General features: G+C 38.3%; 1 protein-coding gene across 2 annotated transcripts; it reads left to right on the plus strand.

The window, feature by feature from the left end:
- The first annotated feature begins 7,828 nt into the window (after window positions 1-7,828).
- Window positions 7,829-12,488, plus strand: LOC131930377 (microtubule nucleation factor SSNA1). Of its 2 annotated transcripts, none has more exons than XM_059286848.1 (4): window positions 7,829-7,902; window positions 10,485-10,621; window positions 11,257-11,456; window positions 12,221-12,487. In XM_059286848.1, exons 2-4 carry the CDS (start codon window positions 10,570-10,572, stop codon window positions 12,335-12,337), a joined length of 369 nt encoding a protein of 122 aa, XP_059142831.1. In that variant the 5' UTR covers window positions 7,829-7,902; window positions 10,485-10,569; the 3' UTR covers window positions 12,338-12,487. The 2 variants fall into 2 exon arrangements, with proteins under 2 accessions (XP_059142831.1, XP_059142821.1); XM_059286838.1 differs by having other exon boundaries at window positions 7,852-7,902; window positions 10,488-10,621; window positions 12,221-12,488.
- The last annotated feature ends 168 nt before the right edge of the window (window positions 12,489-12,656 follow it).

The following is a 12,656-nucleotide window of genomic DNA, read 5'->3' on the forward strand; positions in this document are numbered from 1 at the left end:
CACATCACGCCAGTCACATCACACCAGTCGCATCACACCAGTCAGTCACATCACGCCAGTCACATAAGGCCCGTCACATCACGCCAGTCAGTAACATCACGCCAGTCAGTCACATCACGCCAGTCAGTAACATCACACCAGTCAGGTACATCACGCCAGTCAGTAACATCACACCAGTCAGGCACATCACGCCAGTCAGTAACATCACACCAGTCAGGCACATCACGCTAGTCAGTGACATCACGCCAGTCAGTAACATCACACCAGTCAGGTACATCACGCCAGTCAGTAACATCACACCAGTCAGGCACATCACGCCAGTCAGTAACATCACACCAGTCAGGCACATCACGCTAGTCAGTGACATCACGCCAGTCACATCACGCCAGTCAGTCACATCACACCAGTCAGTGACATCACGCCAGTCACATCACGCCAGTCACATCACGCCAGTCAGTGACGTCACGCCAGTCACATCACGCCAGTCACATCACGCCAGTCAGTCACATCACACCAGTCAGTGACATCACGCCAGTCAGTCACATTACACCAGTCAGTCACATGACACCAGTGACATCACGCCAGTCAGTGACCATTGGCATCACTGCTGAAGGCCATTAAAGAATTACTTTACGTTACTATGTAATGCCATTAAAGAATTACTTTACGTTACTATGTAATGCCATTAAAGAATTACTTTACGTTACGATGTAAGGCCATTAAAGAATTACTTTACGTTACTATGTAATGCCATTAAAGAATTACTTTACGTTACGATGTAAGGCCATTAAAGAATTACTTTACGTTACTATGTAATGCCATTAAACAATTACTTTACGTTACGATGTAAGGCCATTTAAGAATTACTTTACGTTACTATGTAAGGCCATTAAAGAATTACTTTACGATACTATGTAATGCCATTAAAGAATTACTTTTCTGGATGAAACATGAGAGTAAGAACGCCATTGAGATGGTGTCGACGACAAACAGCAGCTGCATGACGAAGAACAGGGGCGGGGACGACTTGATGACGGCGCCAGACTCTGAGTAGTCGAGACACAGGACCAGCAGGGCAGCAGCCGAGATGGCCAGTCCAGACAGGAAGCTGGTGATGAACCAGGACAGCCAGTAGACCAGTTCTCCCAGGCCCATCAGCTTCATGGATTCCTGGGGTAGGGCAGGCTAGAACTTGGTACTTAAACACGACACACACACACAGGGCAGGCTAGAACTGGGTACTTAAACACGACACACACACACAGGGCAGGCTAGAACTGGGTACTTAAACACGGCACACACACACACAGGGCAGGCTAGAACTGGGTACTTAAACACGACACACACACACAGGGCAGGCTAGAACTGCGTACTTAAACACGACACTCACACACACACACACTCACACACACATCTTCTAGAGCTGCCTGTTACACCTAAGCTACAGCCAACACAACACCTGAGTATATTTAAGGTACAGCCAACACAACACCTGAGTATATTTAAGGTACAGCCAACACAACACCTGAGTATATTTAAGGTACAGCCAACACAACACCTGAGTATATTTAAGGTACAGCCAACACAACACCTGAGTATATTTAAGGTACAGCCAACACAACACCTGAGTATATTTAAGGTAGAGCCAACACAACACCTGAGTATATTTAAGGTAGAGCCAACACAACACCTGAGTATATTTAAGGTACAGCCAACACAACACCTGAGTATATTTAAGGTACAGCCAACACAACACCTGAGTATATTTAAGGTACAGCCAACACAACACCTGAGTATATTTAAGGTACAGCCAACACAACACCTGAGTATATTTAAGGTACAGCCAACACAACACCTGAGTATATTTAAGGTACAGCCAACACAACACCTGAGTATATTTAAGGTACAGCCAACACAACACCTGAGTATATTTAAGGTACAGCCAACACAACACCTGAGTATATTTAAGCTAAAGCCAACACAACACCTGAGTATATTTAAGCTACAGCCAACACAACACCTGAGTATATTTAAGCTAAAGCCAACACAACACCTGAGTATATTTAAGCTACAGCCAACACAACACCTGAGTATATTTAAGCTACAGCCAACACAACACCTGAGTATATTTAAGCTAAAGCCAACACAACACCTGAGTATATTTAAGCTACAGCCAACACAACACCTGAGTATATTTAAGCTAAAGCCAACACAACACCTGAGTATATTTAAGCTACAGCCAACACAACACCTGAGTATATTTAAGCTACAGCCAACACAACACCTGAGTATATTTAAGCTACAGCCAACACAACACCTGAGTATATTTAAGGTACAGCCAACACAACACCTGAGTATATTTAAGGTACAGCCAACACAACACCTGAGTATATTTAAGGTACAGCCAACACAACACCTGAGTATATTTAAGGTACAGCCAACACAACAGCTGAGTATATTTAAGGTACAGCCAACACAACACCTGAGTATATTTAAGGTACAGCCAACACAACACCTGAGTATATTTAAGGTACAGCCAACACAACACCTGAGTATATTTAAGGTACAGCCAACACAACACCTGAGTATATTTAAGGTACAGCCAACACAACACCTGAGTATATTTAAGGTACAGCCAACACAACACCTGAGTATATTTAAGGTACAGCCAACTCAACACCTGAGTATATTTAAGGTACAGCCAACACAACACCTGAGTATATTTAAGGTACAGCCAACACAACACCTGAGTATATTTAAGGTACAGCCAACACAACACCTGAGTATATTTAAGGTACAGCCAACACAACACCTGAGTATATTTAAGGTACAGCCAACACAACACCTGAGTATATTTAAGGTACAGCCAACACAACACCTGAGTATATCTAAGATACAGCCACCATAACCTAAGATTGTCCGCGGCCACTTAAAACTGTGCATGAAAAGTAAAATAATTTGTGATTTTAGTTTTAGAATTCTCCATTGGGACTCTACAAAGTTTTCTTTTTGCCCTGCTCTTTGATTGTACTTTCGCGGATTAGCAACTTGCATCAAAAAGTTTCTTGCAAGAACTGCATATTGCACTAAATTATTTTTAAATTAGTGGTAAGAACAGTGTTTCAACCTTAGTATAAATTATGGCAAAATAGTTTATCACATTCCATTCTATCGGATATTATATTATGTTATATTGTGTCGTGCTTCTGAGTTTTTTTTCTGTGATTTTGTTCTGTCGTGTTGAGGATATTTTAATTCTGGCTAATTTTTCTAGAGTACTGCTCGTAAAAATTACTTAAGGCTGGACACACTTTTTTTAAAAAACTTTAACCATATAAATTATAACTTATGCTCAATAAGATTTTATAAAATGATTCTTTTTTTAAATCCATGTAAGATTTTTAATTATCATTTTTATACTTCTAAGTCCCAGCAACCCTTGGAGATAAACCCACAGAAATGTAATTTTGTAGAGTAACTTTAGCCTGAAACTTTCTATTGAGTACATTTTGAGGAAAAAGTTGGAAAAAATATTTTTTTAATTCATATTTTGTGGACTGTTTGAAAAAGCTACATTTGTTTATGGCACAGACACAGACACATACACGTATATATATATATATATATATATATATATATATATATATATATATATATATATATATATATATATATATATATATATATGAACCAATATGAACATATGCATTAATTGTACAACACTAATGAACATGAGCTCCCATGATCTCCCCAGCTCCCCTAACTCTGGGCAGATTCTCACTTTAATTTTGGTCTCCATCTCGTCGACCACAGCCGTGGTGGTGAAGCAGAGGAGGCCGATGAACATCATGGGGTAGATGAAGAGCAGGGTGGCTGAGATGCCCTTGGTCACGGTCGTGGCAGGGGAGGGCATCATGTGGAGTCTCAGGCTGTAGTAGACCGACTTGACGTCCCCTTTCTTTTTCCTCCAGTAGTCCGTGAAGACGCGGGCCAGCTGATACTGGATGTCCGGCACAGCGTGGACGCTGTAGTCTTGGCAACAAAAAAAAAACATGGCGGCTCAAGTTCCTGGGATAACGTTAACAGTGCTCAGGTACTTGCTCAAATAATCTACCTCACCAAATCTGATCTACCTCACCAAATCTGATCCACCTCACCAAATCTGATGTACCTCACCAAATCTGATCTACCTCACCAAATCTGATCTACCTCACCAAATCTGATCTACCTCATCAAATCTGATGTACCTCACCAAATCTGATCTACCTCACCAAATCTGATCTACCTCACCAAATCTGATCTACCTCACCAAATCTGATCTACCTCACCAAATCTGATCTACCTCACTAAATCTGATCTACCTCACTAAATCTGATCTACCTCACCAAATCTGATCTACCTCACCAAATCTGATCTACCTCACCAAATCTGATCTACCTCACCAATTCTGATGTACCTCACCAAATCTGATCTACCTCACCAAATCTGATCTACCTCACCAAATCTGATTGAACTCACCAAATCGGATCTACCTCACCAAATCTGATGTACCTCACCAAATCTGATCTACCTCACCAAATCTGATCTACCTCAGCAAATCTGATCTACCTCAGCAAATCTGACTACCTCACCAAATCTGATCTACCTCACCAAATCTGATCTACCTCACCAAATCTGATCTACCTCACCAAATCTGATCTACCTCACCAAATCTGATCTACATCACCAAATCTGATCTACTTCACCAAATCTGATCTACCTCACCAAATCTGACTACCTCACCAAATCTGATCTACCTCACCAAATCTGATCTACCTCACCAAATCTGATCCACCTCACCAAATCTGATCTACCTCACCAAATCTGATCTACCTCACCAAATCTGATCTACCTCACCAAATCTGATCTACCTCACCAAATCTGATCTACCTCACCAAATCTGATCTACCTCACCAAATCTGATCTACCTCACCAAATCTGATCTACCTCACCAAATCTGACTGATAACTCACCAAAGAATGCTCCATACAGGTCGTGTGGATTATATGGGTAGGTCATGGCTATCTTGTAACGAAGTCTTTTGGGCATGACGTTAACGTCGTCCATCTCAAACACGACCACGGGGTTGGCCAAGTGTCGGCTCTCTGAGAAGTTGTACGCCTCCTCCAGGGTAGGGAAGGAATACACCTCTGGAACTGATTGGATCATTTGGTGAACCAAATACATCTATGGCTACATACACCTGGTGCAACAAATACATCTGTAGCTACATACGCCTGGTGCACCAAATACATCTGTAGCTACATACACCTGGTGCACCAAATACATCTGTAGCTACATACACCTGGTGCACCAAATACATCTACAGCTACATACACCTGGTGCACCAAATACATCTACAGCTACATACATCTGGTACACCAAATACATCTACAGCTACATACACCTGGTGCACCAAATACATCTACAGCTACATACACCTAATGCACCAAATACATCTACAGCTACATACACGCCGACTTACACCTGGTCCGGCTGATGTCAGAATGAAAGAGTTGTTCGATGGCCGGAGATATTGGAACGTAAACCAACTCAGGCCCCGTGTTGTAGTCGTTCCAGAATTCTTCGTACACTTCAGCTGGGACGTCTACACGTGAGTTGTGGTGCTGGATGTAGGCTGATAAGGCACACAGTAGCAGGGGCAGAACTAGTGGGAGGTGGGGGAGGGGCTCAAATTAACTGAGATAGTTCAACCGGAAACATTTTCTTGTGTACACAAACTCAGTGTATGTATGTATATATATATATATATATATATATATATATATATATATATATATATATATATATATATATATATGTATGTATGTATGTATGTCTTTCTCCCTACCCTACCGCCTCCCCCACCCTCCTAAAATCTACAAAGAAAAGCTACACCTCTGTCTAAAGACGTACGTATTTCTGCTGCTATACTGCTCCATGCACGGAGCTTTATGATGCTGTTCTTCCACAATAGAGCCATCAGCTGTTGCCTGAAGGCCATGGTGACTATTTCATACAATTACAGAAAGATCGCATTAAATAATACCAATAGGTTTTCTACAATAAATTACCAAAACAAATGGTGTCAGAAACTAAATGTGCACACAATTATTTCGGTGCGGAAATGCATGTTTTTAGCATCGGGAATTTACAGAAACTTTTCTTTTAAAACTGATTTATAGTGTTGTGCATAAGATAGTTCTAACTTAATTCTTTCATATGGACGTTGAAAGTTACAGGAATAATTTCATTCTAACATTGCAGATACGATTCGTCTCCGATAACAATGTAAGAATGTTCTATATTTAATCTAATTAGACATGAGATTGGTCACGAAAATGTAATCAAAATATTTCTAAACTCAAACACAAAAGTGAAGATAATAAGGTTAGGTACTAGTGATCAGCTAGCTGACGACGGTTAGACAAAGCTAGTCGTTTTCTTGCCATCAAACTAAAAAAGGGGTAGATAAAGGTCTTTTAGGAAGGGAGAAATGAAACAAGCAGGCCAATGCGCAACCTTTCTGTGAGTGTCTGGATTGCGTAGTTTTGGATGTACATCATATACCAAGTGTTATATGGAGCAAACGGTTTTTTTTTTAAAGAAAACAAGTACACTGCCCCTTGATATAGTACCCCTTGATACACTGCCCCTTGATATAGTACCCCTTGATACACTCCCCTTGATATAGTACCCCTTGATACACTCCCCTTGATATAGTACCCCTTGATACACTGCCCCTTGATATAGTACCCCTTGATACACTCCCCTTGATATAGTACCCCTTGATACACTCCCCTTGATATAGTACCCCTTGATACACTGCCCCTTGATATAGTACCCCATGATACACTCCCCCTTGATATAGTACCCCTTGATACACTGCCCCTTGATATAGTACCCCTTGATATAGTACCCCTTGATACACTCCCCTTGATATAGTACCCCTTGATACACTCCCCTTGATATAGTACCCCTTGATACACTGCCCCTTGATATAGTACCCCTTGATACACTCCCCCTTGATATAGTACCCCTTGATACACTCCCCTTGATATAGTACCCCTTGATACACTCCCCTTGATATAGTACCCCTTGATACACTGCCCCTTGATATAGTACCCCTTGATACACTCCCCCTTGATATAGTACCCCTTGATACACTCCCCTTGATATAGTACCCCTTGATACACTCCCCTTGATATAGTACCCCTTGATACACTGCCCCTTGATAATCATCAGAAAGTTGGATTTCTCTGGAATTAGATATTCATATTTTTCCGTCATCTTGGTAACACGCGAATCTTTCTTTGGCTTTACAAATTACACAAAAATTGCATTTTTCTGACACATTTTTCTGACACATTTTTCTGACACACTTTTCATTAGTTTTTGCTGTTGTTTCACTTAGTTCACTGTCCCTTTAACTGCTTCTAGTATGCTGTTACATAATCAATGTAGAAAAACGTCAAATATGTCTTTATAGACAGAAACCAGTCGATTTTCTGAACTTCGACTGTGTATAAATAAGTAATGTTGATCAAAATACATTTTAAAATTATTTTACCCCTTTTTGGCCCCCTCCCCATACTGTCGACGCCCGGAGTGGGTCTTAACCGCCCCTCCCCCTTTAGCTACTTCTCTGTATGTGAAATTTGAAAAAAAAAACCTAATAACATTTATAATAAAAAAAACAATAAGCTTAAAGTGACCCGTCCTTTATGCTAACTAAGTAAGCCTATGTCTAGAACCACTTAAAAAGACGAAACTATTGTAATGATTGTAAAAGGAAATGACATCATACCCCGGTAGTTGTCTTGACAAGATTTGTAAACACAATCTGAAAAGTTAATTTTTTTGGTATGTTTGTTACAGAAAATAGACCTAGTCTATCTAGATCTAAATAAAATATTATACATGTTTGTGAATAGTTTTAATAGTAGGCCTAAAGTTACTAAAGTAATAGTAATAGTATTTGGTACTCTTTAGATTAGATTTATGGGTAATCTATCGTTTTAGGCAGTTTTACTAGTTTTAGGTACGTGTAAAATTCTAAAATCGCCCGCGGCTAGACTAGTAATGTACGAAAAAGTTACCTCATTGTCAAAGCTTTAATAGAAGTATATTGTGATATATTTGTGTCAAATATTATAGCAAATGAATAATAAACTTAAACCAATGGCTAAATATATCAATATATGCCAGAAATCAACTTTAAACAGCAGTGTTTGTGAGCAAGTTTTGGGTAATCTATCGTTTTGGGTACGTAAAATCGCCCGCGGCTATTTATGTACGAAAACGTTACCTCATTGTCAAGGCTTTAATAGAAGTATATTGTCATACTTTTGTGTCAAATATTATAGATAAATGAATAATAAACCTAAATCAATGGCTAAATATATCGATATAGGCCAGAAATTAACTTTAAACAGCAGTGTCTGAGAGCAAGATTTGCTATATAAACAGCAGCCATTTGTAAAATAGAGTGGCTTCCCCCTGAATCTGGCGCTAAAAGCTTATAAAAATAAAACTTAGACAAGATGGCTGCTATAGTAAATGAGCATGGTTGCATCTGTTGGAAACATCGCTAGTCTTCATTTATTACGGAAAAGTTTTAATTCAATTGTTTAAAAACAGGTACATAAATGAATTAAGGAAACATTTTTGAATTTTTTAATACATAAATTCTCCTCAAAATGTGAAATAATTATTAAAATTTAAGGAGTCACCTGTTTTTCACATTACAAATCGCGGGCGATTTTACGTACCCAAAACGATAGATTACCAAGTTTTGCCATATAAACAGCAGTCATTTGTAAAATAGAGTGGCTTCCCCTGAATCTCGCGCTAAAAATAAAGGCATATTCTAATGTAGAAACACATCTTGAATTATGCAACCAGGAATAGTTTATGGTTGTGACAAGAACATATAAGCAACACAAAAACTATCATTGGCAAACAGAATAACACCACATGATCCAAATAGGAAAAAATCTTAATGAAACGATGTTAATAAAAAGTTGAAACTATAAAAAGGATACATCTCTAATGGTGTCATTGCTTGTAGGATAAAAAATATAATTAAAAATAGAATGTCTAAAATAATACACAATACTAATGACATCATCTTTGATAAGATTCGCTTCCCACATCTTCCAATGTTCAAATTCAAATTTGATTTAGATCCATAGATCTACTTATCAAGAGTTACACTATGAAATGTAGGCCTATAGAATTTTCACGACCAAAATAATGAAAATAAATAGTTTGAAAAACAACATAAATGCTATTAAATAGCCTGGTGTTTCAAAGAATCATTTAAGTCACTTAATCAGTGTGGGCATTTAATATAGTGTTGTGTTGATTAATAATGTATATATTTTGTTTTAACTATTCTAATTGGTATTTGAAGCCTACGTTATATTAAACGTATTGAATTTTTAGCTATTTAGTTATTTCTTTGCATTTTTACTAATTTTGTTCAACATATAGTAAAGCACATTGCGTTTTGACCAATAACAATTTTATAAAATAATTTTTAAAATTTAGGCTTATAATTCATGTGTAATGGGTAACTATGGCTAGTTAAATATTTAAAAGGCATGTACAATATTTATAAAATAAATAGAGGGGTTATAAAAATCTGATTTTTGTTGGACTGTACTAAAGATTGGATCTAATTGATTTTTGTAGTATTTTCGGTTACAAACTTTTTAAAAAACCCAAAAACAGTTTCATTGTATATGGCTAAATTTTAAATATTGTATTGGCAAAGTTTTGAGTACAAATTACTATGAGTATTTGTTGTTGTTTTAAGTGGGGCTTACTGAATATATATCATGGAGTTTCTGCACTGCCAATCAATTTTTGTCTTACGAAAGTGAAACTTCATGTCATATCTTAGCCTTGATGACAATAAATAGAAATTAGCCTATAACTAAAAAAATTATTTTTGACTTCTCTTGATTTGCAACTTCTATAATATAGATTCTAAAAATATTATTTCTGAATTGTTTTCAGGCTTAAGTTTATATCTTTTATTATTTTTATGGTCACTCTGATTGCAAAATCTAAAAAAAACCTTTTCTATCCATGTTAACAATAATGATGGAAGGTTCCATGTCAACTTGGTAATGTCCATTAAAAATGCCTTGGCTGCTTATAAAACCTTATTATTTAAATAGAGTCAAAGGACTCCTAATTCTAATAAAGCTGAAAATGTAAATTGGTCTCGCTGGAAGACATTATTTATTCTAACTCATTTGATTTGTTACTGAACATTTCCATTTCATTTATTCATGATGATTTTTAGTCTCTTACTTCCACACTTATTGTTGTTCTTCTTTAGGAATTAATTCATTTATGCAATTTTTCTTCAACTTCAAGTAAAGATTGTATTATTTTTATAATTAATTATTATAATTTTGTCAACATTTATCAAGAAGTCTGGTCAAGGTGTGGTGTTTGGTCCACCTCAACTAGATCTACCTTTTTAGAATCTCAATTTCCTGTTTTATTTTCACTGAGATGTCCCAACAAGGAGCAGCTCTGCAGAGCTACAACAATGAACTTGTCAAGTGTGAGTACAGGTTTACATCTCAAAATCATCTTACTCCTTCATAGCGGCCCAGTATCTAAACCAATATGAACTCAAAGTGACCCCATGAACGTGACAGGATTTTTCTCCCGTTTTGACAAGAAAACATAAATTGTGAGCGCGCGATCATAGTAGTAGAAGCAATGATGTTTAGAATATTTTGTTTTTTAAATCTAAAAAAACACAACAATTGTGACCGATGTACTTATTTTGTTGAAACTTTTCTTTCACAAATCAGGCTAAGGTTTTCCAGGTACAAATGAGAAACAAACCAGGTGCATATCTGTTTTGTACGCTACAACTCACAATACAACAACTACAAGGACCATGTCCAAATAGCCACATCTTTGCAGTTTACTTGCAGTCCTGCTATATTTTGTTACAATTAATGTCTGGATGTTCACATGTACCCAAATTCCAAAGCTTACATAAATCTGAATATCCCATCCCTCCGTGGGCATTACATTCTGTGTCCAGTCAAGTAGATACTACAGCATATTGTTCCATACTTTTCTATACCTTGTTCCTTTACAGTTACATCACCCCATACAAATGAACTTTGTATAATTGAGATATACGACTCTAATGATGAATGTACATCTATTTACATGGTTTAGGTATAGAGGAACTGTGTAGCAAGAGGGATGAGATCCACCGCTCCATCCTGCAAGAAGAGGAGGAGAAAATGAAATTACAAAATGACATCAGGGTACTGACAGAAAGGCTGGCTAAAGTAAACGAATCTTTAGCCAAGAAAATGGCCTCACGTAATGAGTTTGATAAGACAATAGCTGAGACAGAGGCAGCCTACATGAAGGTAGGTTGTCAGTTAATCGCAGTGTGCTGTTTGTTCATGTGGGAGAGGTGTATGTGTGGGGGTGTTTGTCTCTTGTATGAGGAATGAATCTCTTCTGATAGAGGAAAGACATAGCCCAAAATATTGGGGAGAATCTGGCTCTAGACTATTCAGTACAAATGTGTGGTCTGATAGATGAAAGACATAGCCCAAAATATTGGGGAGAATCTGGCTCTAGACTATTCAGTACAAATGTGTGGTCTGATAGATGAAAGACATAGCCCAAAATATTGGGGAGAATCTGGCTCTAGACTATTCAGTACAAATGTGTGGTCTGATAGAGGAAAGACATAGCCCAAAATATTGGGGAGAATCTGGCTCTAGACTATTCAGTACAAATGTGTGGTCTGATAGAGGAAAGACATAGCCCAAAATATTGGGGAGAATCTGGCTCTAGACTATTCAGTACAAATGTGTGGTCTGATAGAGGAAAGACATAGCCCAAAATATTGGGGAGAATCTGGCTCTAGACTATTCAGTACAAATGTGTGGCTTATATGTGCTGAACTACAAGTCACTCATTTCACAGTGAGGTCCTGTTGTGGTCATTCTACTGATCACACCCCCCCCCCCCCCTTGGTCTATTGTGATACTTGGTGAGAAAGTTTAACATTAACAATTAGAATTTTATTTAGTTCATAATCAAGTCCTTTCCAATCAGGTTTTTTTTTTTATCGTTAAAAAATAAAATCATCATTGAGTTACTAAAGAAAAATTTATCTTAGATTCTGGAGAGTTCCCAGACGTTGTTGAGTGTTTTGAAACGAGAGTCCCAGTCCCTGAAAGAGAAGTCAGTCCCTGCACCAGGAGCCCCATCCTCCAGGAATGTTCAGCCCTCTTGATGTTCAGCCTTACAGAGCTCCTAGTTTTTGTCTTTTGTTATGTTTTAATACAATTTTTATTCAATTCTTAGACCAGCAGGAAACCTGTGATCCTGGTGTGGGTGTGTGTGACTGGAGGTGGTTGGGGTGGTGGTGCTAGTGTGTGACTGGAGGTGGTTGGGGTGGTGGTGTGTGACTGGAGGTGGTTGGGGTGGTGGTGGTGCTAGTGTGTGACTGGAGGTGGTTGGGGTGGTGGTGCTAGTGTGTGACTGGAGGTGGTTGGGGTGGGGGTGCTAGTGTGTGACTGGAGGTGGTGGTGCTAGTGTGTGACTGGAGGTGG

The sequence above is a fragment of the Physella acuta genome, unplaced genomic scaffold (assembly GCF_028476545.2).
Source record: "Physella acuta isolate Inbredline_101_S28 unplaced genomic scaffold, ASM2847654v3 ptg000098l, whole genome shotgun sequence".
Classification (NCBI taxonomy): domain Eukaryota; kingdom Metazoa; phylum Mollusca; class Gastropoda; family Physidae; genus Physella; species Physella acuta.

Coding starts and splice junctions, on each gene's coding strand:
- LOC131930377 (XM_059286848.1), top strand. CDS start 10,570: ATGTCCCAACAAGGAGCAGCTCTGCAGAGCTACAACAATGAACTTGTC. Junction 10,622..11,256: donor CAACAATGAACTTGTCAAGT/GTGAGTACAGGT, acceptor TACATGGTTTAG/GTATAGAGGAACTGTGTAGC. Junction 11,457..12,220: donor CAGAGGCAGCCTACATGAAG/GTAGGTTGTCAG, acceptor AATTTATCTTAG/ATTCTGGAGAGTTCCCAGAC.